The sequence below is a fragment of the Schistocerca cancellata genome, chromosome 4 (genome assembly GCF_023864275.1).
Source record: "Schistocerca cancellata isolate TAMUIC-IGC-003103 chromosome 4, iqSchCanc2.1, whole genome shotgun sequence".
Taxonomy (NCBI): domain Eukaryota; kingdom Metazoa; phylum Arthropoda; class Insecta; order Orthoptera; family Acrididae; genus Schistocerca; species Schistocerca cancellata.
Window position 1 is genome coordinate 346,810,346 of NC_064629.1, and position 16,121 is coordinate 346,826,466.

The 16,121-nt window shown below is 40.6% G+C and overlaps 1 protein-coding gene across 1 annotated transcript in view; it reads left to right on the forward strand.

Annotated features, from left to right (window-relative positions):
* LOC126184194 (transforming growth factor beta-1 proprotein) overlaps positions 1-15,832 on the forward strand; it is a 52,037-nt gene extending 36,205 nt beyond the window's left edge. The window contains exons 3-4 of the mRNA XM_049926562.1: positions 12,439-12,617; positions 12,678-15,832. Coding sequence (XP_049782519.1) covers positions 12,439-12,617; positions 12,678-13,280 — 782 coding nt within the window. The 3' untranslated portion in view covers positions 13,281-15,832. The remainder of the gene's footprint in view (positions 1-12,438; positions 12,618-12,677) is intronic.
* The last annotated feature ends 289 nt before the right edge of the window (positions 15,833-16,121 follow it).

Consider the following 16,121-nt stretch of genomic DNA (forward strand, 5'->3'; position numbering starts at 1 on the left):
CAGCCGCAAATCTTCATCAACAGAGACAGCATATGTTTCAGACATGGTCAGGAAATTCTCAATGTGGCATTCCGATGCTGTTTGCTTCATGCCACAACGAACAAAAATGTGTATTCGTGCTTCGTGCACATCTCATACTGATGTCGGTATTCCTTATGTGATGTACATCGCCGCGAAATTCGAATAATCGCACTGGCTGCGAAATTCGAATAATCGCACTGGCGTATCCTAGCAAAGCACTCCATTTCCAGTAGTGTATTTACAGTGCACCAGAAAAGGCTAACTATGTTACTCCTTTGTACTATTTGTTAACAAATAACTTGTCTATTCCATTCTGTTCGAAGAAGTGTGGCGTATAATCGCACAACCTTGCAAAAATTAAAGTGTGGTGTCACCAGTTGACGTTACAGGAACATATGAGGTGGGTCGTCTGTTTAATAGCGTCTATGTTTCTCATCAGCTGTTATTGAGGTGCGGTCGCCCTCTCGATGTCATCGTCCCCACTGCCCGCCTCCAGCCACGCACATTATGTGATGAAAAGTAATAGAACACCTATTAGTTGACATCAGCATGGGGCATGTCAACCCTTCGCACTAACAGCGGCTTGAAACCTGCTGGGTCCACTTCCAGTGAGAAGTCTGCATGTCTATGGAGGAATGCCAGCCCATTCTTCCTCAAGAGCCTAAATCAGAGAGGGTGGTAATGTAGCACGCCGGAGTCTGGAGCGAATTCGATGTCCTAACTCATCCTAAGGATGTGTTCAGATCGAGATTTTGGGCAGGCCAGTCCATTTCAAGAATGTTTTTGCCCATAAACTATAGCATCATAGACGCTGCTTTGTGATGGGTTTGAGAGGTTGTATCGTTAAGCTCATACAACGAATTATTGTCTACGAACTGTTCTTCTAATTTACGCAGTACACAATGCTGTGAAATTACCTTCGTAATCTTCCGTATTTAGCGTTTTATTAGCGCTATCGGAGGACCACACACTAACTACAAATACACCCTCATTCTTGTAACACCATCTCCTTTTTACTTCACTGTTGACTTTACACATGAGGGCAAGTAACGTTCTCCATACATTCCTCAACGCCAAACCCTTCGAACGGACTGTCACAGGATATAGCGTAATTCATCACTCCAGATCTCTCGTTTCCACTCATCCACTGTACAGTGGCATCACTCTTTACATCACCTCAAGCGTCGCTTAGCACTCACTGCAGAAAGATGTAGATTTAGAGGAATAGTTCGATCTCTGTACCCCATTATTTTTAACTCCTTGATCACAGTCATTTTCCTAGATAGACCACCAGTAGCAGTTTGAAACTTACGAGTGATTCCTTACTGTTATTTTATGCGTCTTTCTACTACCACCCTCCGCAAAGTCTTACGGTCCATATCCGTCAGTAGATGAGGTATGTCTGGTCTCGATTTATCTGTGGTTTTTCCTTATCGTTTCCATTTCACGATCACGTCAGCAACAGTCGACTTGGCAGGTTTACAAGGGTTTAAATGTCCCTGACGGATTTTTTACTCAGGTTACATCCCATAACTACTCCACGTTCGAAGTCGCTGATCTCTCTTGACCGACCGACCCATTGTGCCGTTACTGCTTCTGTACTGACAACACAATCCTCCGTGCCTCCTTTATCCGCTGGCGAGTCGGTCTCTCATTGCGTCTAGTGGTCATTCCGGCATTACATAGGGTTGTCCGGATACTTTTAATTAGACAGTGTTAACACGCTTGCGGCAAAAATTGTTTCGTCCGTCACATTCACGTTGCCACAGTTGTCACGTTGCCACCGTTGTTCATGGCTTTCAGCCACTGACTGACGAACTACATTGACTATAATAAAAATACCAGAAAACGTTATGCATCGTAGATGACAATGTGTCTTGCTAGGAGGCAAGCTGTAAAAGCAATACTTACGAATTATATCTGATAGCAGATGCTATAATTGGTAAAACTGTGACGTAACTAATGTCAACACAACTTTAATACAATTAGCGGTAATCTGTCAATGAAAACGGCATGGTCGTCGCGCAGCACCCACGCCGTTACGAGCTGGAAACTGGTCGGTCTTTGAGTTACTCATAGACGGAGGAGGGAAGGAAAACCTAATTTTCTAAATATAAAATCTATCACACGCATTTGATACTGTTCCTGGTAAGAAAGTTTACAGCTTGACACAGTTTTTGAGGAAAGTTATTATGTAGAAATTAATAAGAAATCTGGTTACAGAACCCGAGACATACATAACTAATAAATGAGACTTACAAATGTGTGAGAGAAATCGCTAAGCAGCATCAGTAGCGGCCAAAGTACTACATCGCATTTTGTTGTTTTGTATCCGACATTTAAGTTACTTGAAATGCTTAAGTGTCTGTTCAGTATCATACAGACTAGAGCTAAAAGAAGTTTCATTTATAATTTCGTCATCAATAACACTGTTCACGGAACTGAGCAACTGTATCACACCAGAACACTTCAAGTCACTTTGGGCTCGACTATGAATACTTTGAATATAAACTGAAGATACAAATTCGTGTAACCAGTCACCAGTTGGAGTAATTTGTATTTTCAGTCGACATCAGTGCAGATTATCACAACATTCTTGTTCTCCCCAGCACAACAGAACACAATAGAATATCTGAATGCCAATGTACACACACACACACACACACACACACACACACACACACACACATATATATATATATATATATATATATATATATATACAGTCGGACCACGCTCCTACATATAGGCATTGAAGAACATAGCGTTGAACATACTTGATTTCAAAAGTAAAAGAAAAATGACAGGGTACGTACATATACACAACAGTACTAATTCATAAATAAGAATGTAGTTAAAAATTTTCATTTCCTTTGAGAACATGAAGTGTGGCACTAAAATTGAAAAAAAACAGAGGCAACAGAGAAACCGACAGACGAAGAAACAGTTTGTATTGTTTGTGAATACCTTATTATGCTCCTCATTTGTACAAGTGAAATATGCGTGAGATATTACACAATGCACATTAATTCACGCGGTTAACCTATGGCAGCTTTTGAACTTCGCCTTAAAAGGTACTGAATAGTCGACGGAGGGTATACGCAGAACCAATTATTCACTAAAACATCCGTTTTCGTATTGCTGGTCCAGAGCTCTTAAACAGTGTTCAGAAAATTTATTTTAGTAAAGGAACATAATTTGATATGGGTAGAATCTGCATTTTGTATTAGCTGCACGTCGTGTCTGCATTCGTGCAAAACAAGCAGTGCATTTGTTTCTTATGTGTAGCTCGTTAAGAGAACAGATGAAACTGAGTTCTACTGGCATTCCCGGGAGACGTAAGAAGAGAAAACCTGACTCTAGCTCCTTAAAAAAATTTAGCCGTATGTCAGTTGACGTTAGGTGCTCAGCTTTATGCCCGTACTTTTCCTGGTAGCAGAGAAGGTCCATTGGAAAATCCAACTGCTTACGGTCCGTGGCACTGCGCCAGAAATACGGACTCGTAACCGGGAACGCCCCAGTTTGACTCTAGGTACTGATTCTTCGTATTATATTTACTGAACTGCGCTCTAAAGTAGCTGAACAACTTAAAGTTAGGTTAATTAAGAAATATCGTTAGTAGTTCCATATCTAAAAAATTTTAAGCTAGACGAATAAAAGTTTACAGTAACCTCTGTTGATAATTATATCGCAACTGACGACAGTGCGAAGTCGTACGATGGCTTGCGGTTTATATTAAGATATCACCGTAGCAGCGCCACGCCGCAGTATGACACATACGCTTTGAAATGTAACTAGCAGAATACAAAAATATTTATTACTGTTCAATAAAATGTGGGATTATGTAGATACAAATACGATCAATAGTCTAGCTTGTAGGAATGAGCATTTCTGAATCCATGCGGTGCGATAAAGCTGTCTGATCTAAAGATTAACAAAATAATTGCCACATGCAGCGGACCATGGCATACGCTGCCAACCTAATGGATAGATTTCGATAAAAAAAGAAAGAAAATATTAAATCAATACAACGAAGAAAGTGGGTAACTAACTAATTCTGTAAAAAATAAAAAAAACCCTCTCGAAAGCAAAGGTCCGAAGACAAACAGTTTGGATCGCCAGGAAGTTCCATTGCAGCACACATTTCTCTGCAGAAAGGAAGAGACAACCGAGTCTGGTGTTAAGCGGTTGTACCACACATTATTTCTTACTCTTCTTCTAATTCTCTTTCTCGCCCTTCAGATATGAAGGAGAAACTGTGTTGTCTTTGGAAAACGGGTGCTTGTCCGGTAAGAGCAATTTCCGCGAAACACAAGAGCTCATATAGTGGTCTAGCACACAGCTTTTGTGTCTAAGGAAATTCATGATGAATTTCCGTGCATCTTTTTCGTGTTAATTTTGTAATTATTCTAACTTCCATCGTTCGGTCATTTTTCCGACAGAATAGTGTCTGTGTAATGAGCAAATTATTGCAAATCAGGCAATCAGTAATAACAGGAAACGTGCCGTAGATGATTATTATACCAAAGAGTGACATATGTCGTTTCGTGGCTCGTAAAACATGAGTTCTTACAGGAAAAGAGGTAACATAGAGTCCTCCATGTTAAACTACTGAATGTGTTGAAATGACTGGCCAGTTCCAACAACTTGAAATGTACATCACGTTCATGGTTACCAAAACCAATTTCTCCATTTTTAAAGGTTTTGTTCAACATGAGGACATAATTTTCGTTTGTAAACAAAGAAAAAATTTCCCAACTGTTTGTTCAACCACTTTATACCAAGATAAGAAGTGGTAACAATTTGTACCAGTCAAAGTATTTTCTGTAACTATTTTTCTTGACTCAGGAGCATACAAAGGGAAATTACCTTAGTGAGTAACGGGTTGGCATGGAAGTGTTAAAAACGTATATACATCGAAATTAACCTCACTAGACGTTCTTCACCAAATGATGGCATCTGCTCTTTAACTTGACGTGATTTTTTAATTGTGTTCATCTGTTAAGCATTTACTCCAATTAGCCGTGCTACGTTTTCCCTTCTGTAACGACCTGTTAAATACTCCAACGGTTACAGGAAGGCGTCAACTGAACATAGATTACGACATACAAATCAATATTGTGTTGCATATGTTACGAGTCCTTGCTACACAGCCCGAAATATATAGCCGGTTCATGTTCGTGATGGTGTTGAGTGACATTTGATGAATTATGAAACCAAGTGCACAAGCACCGTGGCATGATACTGTCCATGTAATTTTGACCATTGACGTGCTGGAACACGTAATGTGCAATGGAAAAAATGTCAGCCATGAAATAACGTTTACCATTTACCTGATATTCACGTATAAGCTCAGGGGCGTTTCATCTTATCTCCGCTTGAAATGTCGACAGACTGTTTGCTTTGTATCAGAGAGACTTACTGTAGTCCCTTACGTGATTCCACATTAAATAATTGTGCTCATTCCCACTGCAGTTAGTCATGGACTTTCTAGCTCATCGGGGTCGCTCTCATGGTATCGTATTTTCATCGTTTCGAAATTCTTGGCTAGCCGTTTTAGTAACCGCAAATACTGTACGTTAACCAACGCACCAGTTGTGTTGAACTTCCTCTATGCAGAGAAGGAATATTAACCAAGCTTCATTAGAAAGCAAATTCATTGCGATCTTACTGAAGAAAATAATTCAAACTTATGTAGAGTGAATAAAAACATCTTTGGAGAACTGGAATTTGGATGGGCCAACGGAGGTTTGGGCCCTTTCACTCTGTTACATGGCACGATTTTAGTGGCTTGTTTACTCTACGGATATTGTTGTGAACATCTTGTCATCAACCCGATTCATGAGGACTGCACGGTATTTTAGTGCGAGTGAATATATTAAATGCGTCTGCGTTTCTCGTGCAAACCTAACTCACCACGTCTATTAAAGGCGCCCGCGTCACGCGTTGTTTGGAATGTGATTCTCGTATAAAACTATAAATAGCGCTGAAAAGCAATCACCTGAAAGAATTTACTTACTAACTGTGGATCGTAAACTGAACCTTTGAGATATTTCCCAGACTCTTAATTGACAGTGCTGCGCATATTCTAACAACTTGCGAACCGGCTAATACATTGTTACTGCGGTTCTCCCAGAACTCGAATGCCCATGCTTGTAGTCCTGAATTTAGGCTACTTTATTGAGCAATAATGAATTTGCATGAGTCATGCTTCTGATACCACCTACGAACATTTCTCAAATGCAATCATTCCTGAGTTTGCTGTAGCTGACGCCAGACGAATTTAAGCACTAAAGAGCTGACTCTGGCAATTGCAGATCAAATAATATTAGCCACTTGAAAACGAAAACGCGTAAGCTTTTACTGAGAAAGGACTGGCAGCAAAAGCGACCTGTTACTGTCAGCCCCTGTTACCAGAATCTCACGCAACTTCGTTTCTCGCAACGAGTTGCGCAACTGTGCCAGTCTGTTAGTCAAGTTTAATGAGTGAACGAGCTGTATGTACCGTATCCCCAGTGTTCTTACTCGACAGCTGCCATCCATCAACGTTTTTCCGCCGTAATTTCGGCGTTATTTGTTATTGAGTAGCACTGTTTCCTCATCGCGTTGATTAATTGACAGCTCCGCATTCTCTCGCTTTCGGTCAAGGTGATTTTTCCTACTGAACATGCCCGAGAACCTGTTTCTGGAATATAGAATGAATTTAAAGCGGTTGTTCATTCCGTGAGAACACGCGTAAGCTTGTAATAGTCTCGACTTCTTGGTGCAGCGCGCTCCAATTACGCAGGCTCGTTAAATACGACGTAATACACTTCTGTTTCCTGTGTTTCTGTCTACATTCAGTGATCAATCATTCTCAGATGAGTAATTCCAAGCGTTCGTTTGAGAAGGGTGAAGGGTGTACTACATACAGTGCATTACACATACAATACAATAAATCAGTTCAACATAAATTGTACTTCTAAGAATCATGTAATCTGATGAAATAGTTTCGAGTCTATTTACTTTGAGGAGGTTATCTTTTGTTATACCCTTGAACTTAATGTTTACAACCCATTTCATTAATTATTAGTAGAAGATCATTTTCAAATAGTTTCGTAGTTCAATTTTACCTTCGTTGCTTACGCTATTGGAATATTTCAACTCTATTTACGATGGAGGGGTCATTACTTGTCATATCGTTGAGTTTTGTCTTTAGAACTGAAACTATGATTTGTGTGTCGAGGATCATTTCGAAACAGTTTCATCCAAATAATGAACTATAGTCGCTTACGCCATTGTAATGAAAGTGAAGTTCAAATGTGAGGTTCAAACGTGAATTATATTCAAAAAATGGTTCAAATGGCTCTGAGCACTATGGGACTTAACATCTGTGGACATCAGTCCCCTAGAACTTAGAACTACTTAAATCTAACTAACCTAAGGACATCACACACATCCATGCCCGAGGCAGGAGTCGAACCTGCGACCGTAGCGGTCACGCGGTTCCAGACTGAAACGCCTAGAACCGCACGGCCACACCGGCCGGCTGTGAATTATAGTTATCAAGTAAACACTGGATCAGAAATTATTTTTAACAGCAAGTACTACATAGTCAGACATAAATATTACGACTGTTTTGTCGGAATTTTTTTTTCTACATTTTAACATACTGTGGCGATTACTTTCGCTTTACGCATTACATAAGTTTGGTCACTGAAGGAAACATTTAGATAACAACCGCCATTCTTGAATGACGTATACGGAAGTCAGTTGACAACTGCCTGCAGTACGTCTCCATGGAATGGTAAATACTCTAAATAATTAGAAATGCGAAATTTTCAACCGATTTAAACAGCTAACAGTTAAATAATTCATTTCGGGAAATACAGTCGGAAAGAGAGGAAATTTTAAGAAGTAGCCACAAGTTTTGTGTGGAAATTGTCACCTTGTTGATGAATTTCAAAAACAAAACTTGTTACTTGATGAGTGATGAAGGTAAGGTAAAGCACAATTCAGCTCGTCGAGTGTCTCCCGCAATAGATTTGAAAACTGATGTCACATATGATTGCTATTTGAGTTTCCGCTGGGGTCAAACAGCTTGGAACAAGTTCACTATCTCAAGAATAAATGGCCAAGGCCGTGAATTGTTCGCGCTCATTGTCACTAATGGTCCATAGTATTCCACGTGTGGTTCTCTGTATATGATATACAATGCTTGCCAGCAGTTAGTGCGAAACATTGCCTGTGCAACAGATACTATTAGCGTCGCTCAATCCGTTTGAGAGAATATTACAAGACGAAGAAGACATTTGAGAGGACAGCAATGTGTCAGTTGAGTAGGGGCAAGTGAACAATTTCTAGGATCATTGGCAGCCGCCTTATCTCAGTATGTTGAAACTGATTTCGGAGTGGGACAAGTTGTTGACGCAGATTAACTGTCATATGAATGTCTTCTGAAATCAGACACCAAACAAGCCCGTGACGCAGTACAGTTTGTTATGAGTCTAAAGCATTTCCGCAGCTCGAAAAAGTGGAACACACAATGAAATGATGACGATCGTAGAGTTGTGTGCTGAGTCTCTGCGTAATTTCGAATAGGCTAGGTTCTTTCGAGAAATCTTTTTAAAAGCCAGTTTGATACGCATCATCAGTCCACTGGTCGCTCCTTTGTGCAGATAACCTACGCTCTGTAACCTCTCATGTCACACAGTGGTCCCTGTTACATCTTGCACAGCATTTAACAGTACATCTTTCGAAGCACACATATATACTTACGAGCGACTTTCATTTAGTTATCTTCGACTTCCATTTTAGTAGTTACAGATTTAAAATTGTACATTTTACCACTGCACCAGTATCTCATCTCTCATCTTACAGCTTTCTGTATACCACTGTATGTGATCGGTTAGACATTTCAGTTTTGCATTCCTGAATGGTTATCATTTCTTTACACGTTTCGATTTCTCCACGTATCCATGTACACTCAAGTTTTATGTTCTAACGTACTAGGTATTTGTCAGTGACTGATACGAACACTACAGTAACTGCGCGCTGTCTTCATGGAAATAGTTTTAATAAAGTTGACCTATATTATCTTAACTGGCGTAACATGTGTTATACACATAGCTGTATGCTATAGTTGACTGCGACAGCCGAATTTTAAACGATTAATTGTGTCTGGCTACTACGAACATTGGTATGAAAGGGATTGAGAAAATAAAATGTACAGAATAGCACACACCTGAAGGCGACCAGCTAGAGGATTTTAAGTGTAATGTTACCACTATCCTTAACAATCTCTCTCACTCACACACGATGTACGAACTATAGTCTTTCTTAACTCAGAAGCCCGACTGGGATGACCGAGCGGTTCTAGGCGCTACAGTCTGGAAATAAGTCTTCTAGAACTGTAGCACAACCTACTCCTAACCTAATTTCCTCGTGATTTCCTTTCGTACATGTATGCCCCCTCTCCATTTTGGTGCCCTCTAATCATTTCCGTACTTACAATATCTTCCCCTCCTACTTCGCCCTCTCCCTTCCCCATTTCTTTACCTCGTCGTCATTGTTTTCGCCTGTCAAAAAATGCGCCCTGACGGAACGGTGCTCAAGGCATGCGTCCGTACTGTCATACCCTTTCTACGCCACTACCTCCATGTACAGTTCTGCAACTGCACCTGCTGAGAAGATATTTCTAGACTTTGGTTAGTTAGAAATTAGATCATCATTGTTTTCCAGAAATCACTATCGATAGTTGCGGACTCGGTTACGAGTACAAACCAAATGAAAGAAGGTTCTGGAGCACCGTGACAAGCCTGTGTTTCATTCCATGTCGCAACGTTTCCAGGCCCTGATTGCTGCACGTGACGGCTTAGCAACATAATGTGTTCTCAGTGTGAGAGGTATTATTCTGTTCGTTTCGCCTACAAGTGTATTCTTTGGTGTACCATAAAATTTAGCGTAATATATTGACGGAAATCATGAACAACTTGAGTGAACGCTAACAAGCTGATTCGCCGGTATTTCCATGCCTGTTGGATACGTTTATTATAATTTCATCCTCATGCGAGCTTATTTCCTGTGTTTTCAGTATAGAAAGAATCGTCCTGAAAATAAAGGACGTTGTGAGTACATTGTGGCTGTTGGGTATGTCTAACGTTACTGAAGCTTTCCTAGTGGAGATAGCAACACAAGATGTCCAGATAATGTGCGCATGAAGCCTATTGCCATCTTCCGGAATTTGAAAAAGTTCGGATCACTGACATGCAGGACTTGGGAGCTTCATACCGACCGATCTTACTGGCAGTTGGCTGTAGTTCAGTGAGTGCAAAATAAGTGATGGCGAGATGGGCTCAGGACAACAGTGTGACAAGAATAGTAGACACAGGTCTATTCAGAAGGATGAAACCGTAATGAGATCGTTGGACTGGTTCTGACAATAAGTCTAGTGACAATACCTGAAACCCGGGAACAGTTAACAAGCAGAGTGTCACCACCTATAACCTGGAAGAGAGTGCTGAAAGCTGTAGTCAGACCTCGAGTAGCCAAGCATCGTTAACCATTGACACACTTGCACAGACAGGAGAGATTTATGTGCTGTAGACCAGAGTTATCTGAGACATTGAGTGGGTCCTGTGATGCTGAGCGACGAGTCTCGCTTCTGTTTGTGGCGGTCAGATGGACGCCAGTCTGTCCGTAGACGACATAGTGAAAGGTCAAAGAAATGGCTCTGAGCACTATGGGACTCAACTGCTGTGGTCATAAGTCCCCTAGAAATTAGAACTACTTAAACCTAACTAACCTAAGGACAGCACACAACACCCAGCCATCACGAGGCAGAGAAAATCCCTGACTCCGCCGGGAATCGAACCCGGGAACCCGGGCGTGGGAAGCGAGAACGCTACCGCACGACCACGAGATGCGGGCTGAAAGGTCAAAGGAACTAGTGCTTCTCGAAGTGCAGATCTCACCAATACCTAGAATCCAGATGCGGGGAACAATTTTATATGACAACAGGACTGATTGTATAACTGTTGAAGTCAGGCTGAATGGCCACCAGTGTGTGACGAGAATGGTAAACATGTTGTCGTACCCTATATGACCAAGGAACCAAAGGGTATATTCTACATCTACATCTACATCTAGATCTACATGATTACTCTGCAATTCACATTTAAGTGCTTGGCAGAGGGTTCATCGAACCACAATCATACTATCTCCCTACCATTCCACTCCCGAACAGTGCGCGGGATAAACGAACACCTAAACCTTTCTGTTCGAGCTATGATTTCTCTATTTTATTTTGATGATCTTTCCTACCTATGTAGGTTGGGCTCAACAAAATATTTTCGCATTCGGAAGAGAAAGTTGGTGACTGAAATTTCGTAAATAGATCTCGCCGCGACGAAAAACCTCTTTACTTTAATGACTTCCATCCCAACTCGCGTATCATATCTGCCACACTCTCTCCCCTATTACGTGATAATACAAAGCGAGCTGCCCTTTTTTGCACCCTTTCGATGTCCTCCGTCAATCCCACCTGGTAAGGATCCCACACCGCGCAACAATATTCTAACAGAGGACGAACGAGTGTAGTGTAAGCTGTCTTTTTAGTGGACTTGTAGCATCTTCTAAGTGTGCTGCCAATGAAACGCAACCTTCGGCTCGCCTTCCCCAAAATATTATCTATGTGGCCTTTCCAACTGAAGTTGTTTGTAATTTTAACACCTAGGTACTTAGTTGAATTTACAGCCTTGAGAATTGTACTATTTATCGAGTAATCGAATTCCAACGGATTTCTTTTGGAACTCATGTGGATCACCTCACACTTTTCGTTATTCAGCGTTATTTAGCAGTGTAATGTAAGACTCCACACTGTGGTTCACATCCAATACACTTCGAAGAATGTACGGATCCCTGACTGGCCTGCCTGGCTTGGCACCCATAGAAAATCTCTGAGACAGTGAGGAGAAGTGTACTTGCGTACCAGTCTCCGACTGGCAATGTTCAAGAACTGGCATAGTACGTGTGTCAGGGATGCCAAGAAATATTTGTCGCGATGACACTGGTAAGCTGTTTGTTTACGGTGATACAACGAATATAGGAGTGTATTCGTGCCTATGGGAGTCATGACCCATACTAGTATCGAACAGAATGAAATATCAGTCATTTAATAGCCGTTATATGATGAATATCCCCACAAAGTTTGATACATATTTGTTTCACAGTGTAACAGTTATCTTTTCCGTCAGTCTTCTATATTCTAAGTGATTAACGTGTGACAGTAACTGTTTCTTTCGCCTGGAAAAAAGGTCCTGGTGCACAATCACCTTTCTTTAAAGAGTCTCGAGCTTAGCATGAGCATGACGACTGGCCAAATTTTGCTACAATCGGTTGTGTGGGCTCTGTTAACAGAGTGATTTCTCTGTCGGACAGATGGCGGCGACGTGCAGCCCCCCGTGCGGCGCTGGCGCCACCAGCGCAGGCGGAGGGTGTCGCCTTCCGAGGCGTGGCTGCAGTTCTCGCTGCCGGAGCGGCACACGGCGGTGGTGTCGCACGCGTCGCTGCACGTGCTGCTGCGGGCCGCGGAGTCGCCCGCCGCCGACGGGCAGCCGGTGACGGTGCGCGCCTACCAGCTGGCGCCGTCGCTGCGTCGCCGCCGCCTGCTCGACGAGCGCCGCGTCCACCTGGCGGCCGATGCGCCCAAGTGGACCGACTTCGACGTGACGCACGCCGCCGCCTCGTGGCTCGAGGTCGGCGAGAGCGACGCGCGGCTGCAGCTCGAGTGCGCCGGCTGCGCGCAACGCAACCTCACGTTCGGGGTGCTCCGAGACGACGCGCCCGCGCTCCACATTCTCGCCGAAGTCTTCCCCGACGGGGCTTCGGCGCGCTACAAGCGCAACGTCGTCGAGTACGAGAAGGTCAACTTCCGGCAGGTGAAGTGCCGCAAAGAGAAACCGCGTTGCTGCAGGCACATTATGCCTGTCGTTTTCAAGGACATCGGATTCGAATTCATCCGCCAACCGCTCACTTTCGATTTGGGCTACTGCAAAGGGAGGTGCCCGCGCGAGTTCAATCCAGTGAACAACCACGCTTTCTTTCAGTCGATTCTCTGGTCGAAAGTGAAACACGATAACAAGTACGGTGTGCCGCGGCCGTGCTGCGCGCCCAAAAGACTCGAACCTTTGGAGATCTTGCACTTGGACGAGCACGATCCTAAGAAACTGAAGCGCGTAGTTTGGGACGATATGAGAGTGATCGAGTGCGCGTGCGCGTGAACGAACCGGCGCTGGCGCCAGCGACTGAAGCTCACACTGCTCTGTGTTGTAGTAGTGATTCTTACCAAAGATTTCGTTTTGTGGATACGTTCGTTTGATGCTCTTTGTTTTCAGAAACGAATTATGTCGATACGGGTTGTAATTTACTATATGTTTTTTTTAACAATTTTTGTATCGTACGATAATGTATTAGTTACGAAAAGCGATGTAAATAGTCTGTTAATATTAGTGTTATTCTGACAGCTGCAAAATTGTGTCAGTTCAATTAAAAATTACCTATAACTCAATATACTGAATGTGCTTAACTGTGATATTTGCGTAGTAAGCTTTAATGGATCACAATGCAATAGCGACACTATACGTTTACGCGTTAACTGTTTACAAATAATGTTTAAGATGGCCAGGATTCATTATGGTGAACGTTTATACATATCTTGCCATTATTATTTATAAGTTGTAGCGGCGTCTCTAGTGATACTGTATGTCTTCTCTGCACCACCAGTCTCTTTAAAAACGTCTCTAAGTTCCTTTCTCAAATAAAAACCGGTCATCTTCCGTACATTCGTATTTAGTAAATTCGTAGTGAAACAATATCTGTGACCATAAAACACAGATACTGCTCAGAACACGAAGTTGTGGACAGAGAACACATGTCCGAGATACGGCCGGTAGTGGAATTCTTCATTAGTACGCAGTGCTGTGTATTACTGAATTTGAAAATTTTTACTAGATTTTTGAAGTCATACTGAGCTCATATTCCAAATTATTCTAGTAAAATTTTACAGAAATTATAAAATTGTCAACATAATCCTGTATCATTGTCAAAGCGAAATTTATCCAAGGTTTCTATGCAGCATATTGTATACACATTGCATAGCTTATCGAAGATTTAAAGTGGCTGCTGATGTGTAGTAAAATTAGTTTAATTCGAGATAATTATGTTAGCAGTAAAAATTAACTAGAGGTATGGCTGGTTTAGACAATGTATGGTTATGGAATTTGATGTGTAACTGCGAGTCATGTGATCTTCCACAGATATTGTATATTTGCTCGTAGTGCTTCCTAAACTACAGGGAATCGTAAGAAAATTTTCAAAATTTTGGATGGAGCAATAGGCAATATTTTCACTGTTTGGCCAGAAAGTCAAAACTTTTGCATATACGGTATGAAAACAGTGGATTTCATATAATTATTCATGCAGTGTAACAGACTTCAAAAGTGTGCAAGCTATATCAAGAAAATCCTAACTGTTGGTGGTAAATAATACATATTTGACTGTACCACGAAATATATGAAACATCACAAAAACAATTTTTTGCATCAGCAAAAGCTGGTTATGAACACCAAAAAAGGTTTTTTTTTAGCTATGAAGATTTATACTTTTAATATAAATTTGAATCATGTTAGTAACAGAATTATGGTCAAATATAGAAAATGTCACCTTATGGCTTTGCTGCACTGTCATTCAGCAACACAGGTTATGTGTCTTCTAGTACAAAAGACAGGTCATCTAAGTTATCCACTGATAGTGGTGTTCATTGAGCTACTGTAGTTCTGTATAAGACTAAGCATCATACCATGGAAGATACTATTTCTTAATAAAACATTTCTTCAGGAGAACTTGCCCTGAAATACAATAATTATAAAAAAGAATAGGGCAGATGGCACAGTACAATATGTAGAAGACCCAGACTAATTCTTTAAACTTAGATCTCATGCAAGCAACATTTATTTAATGATTTAAACTCTCTTGTGTTCGTGAAATACTACATTACATTCCGGAGAAATACACATATTAATGAACAAGTATTTATAAAGGAATTTAAAATAGGGGTCAGTAAAGTCCTGCTATATTTCCAAAATTTTACAAGTTGTATCTAATGATTTTTCAGTAATATTCACATAATTTCAGGTGTTTTCTCCCAGTTTATTTCAATTATTTCACTCCTCCACATTAAGGTATTTTTCATTTAATCATTTTTATATACAACAAAAACTGTACATTACTGTTAAGTGCTAGTGATAATTTTAAGTATAATGATCGATGTATATTAATAGATATAAGAGACGACAAAAATGATGAATGTGATCACTAAAGTCCAACATTTTCATAACTTCCACTCTACATTCAGTCAAATATTATTATAACATTTTTACTGGGTAATTACTGTTTTAATGAAAACATGTTTACTGCAGACTGATTTATTTAAAGATGTCCTTTGAAAGAATGCTCGTGTACATCTGTGTACTACGCAAATTAGAAATGTAAGCATTAGTGATGTGGAAGGTAATGTGTTATAAGAATTTAATGTAGAAAAGTCCTGTGAAACAGTTTTAGTAATTATATAAATTTATTTAATATGCAGCTGTTAGAAATTGTTGTATAAGCCTGTCAAACTGATGTTAACTGTGAATAAGATATTAAAATGTAATGTGTTTCACAGGACTTTTTAATATAACTTAATGAAAGAAGACTGTTTACTACTTTTTATGATGCACTCTTCTTGCTCTCTCGTAATTTGTGTCGAGTTTAGATGGTATATAAATTTTATTCCTCATACTGATATTATATTTATTTTAATAAATTATTGATTGAATGTCTACAAAATATTTCTGCAGTTATTAACTACAGTATCCACCTTTTCTATCTATTACAGTACCCACCTTTCCTATCCATTTCCATTTTATGCTTTGCAGTCATGTTGATACCTTTAAGACATGGGAGCATATTGTCTGCACAGTGAAAGTATACTCTTCAGAGGTATTTGTAAACTGACAGTAAAACTAGAAACAGTTTTTTATTTTCAATCTGAAATTACATAGCTGAACATGAAAAATAAA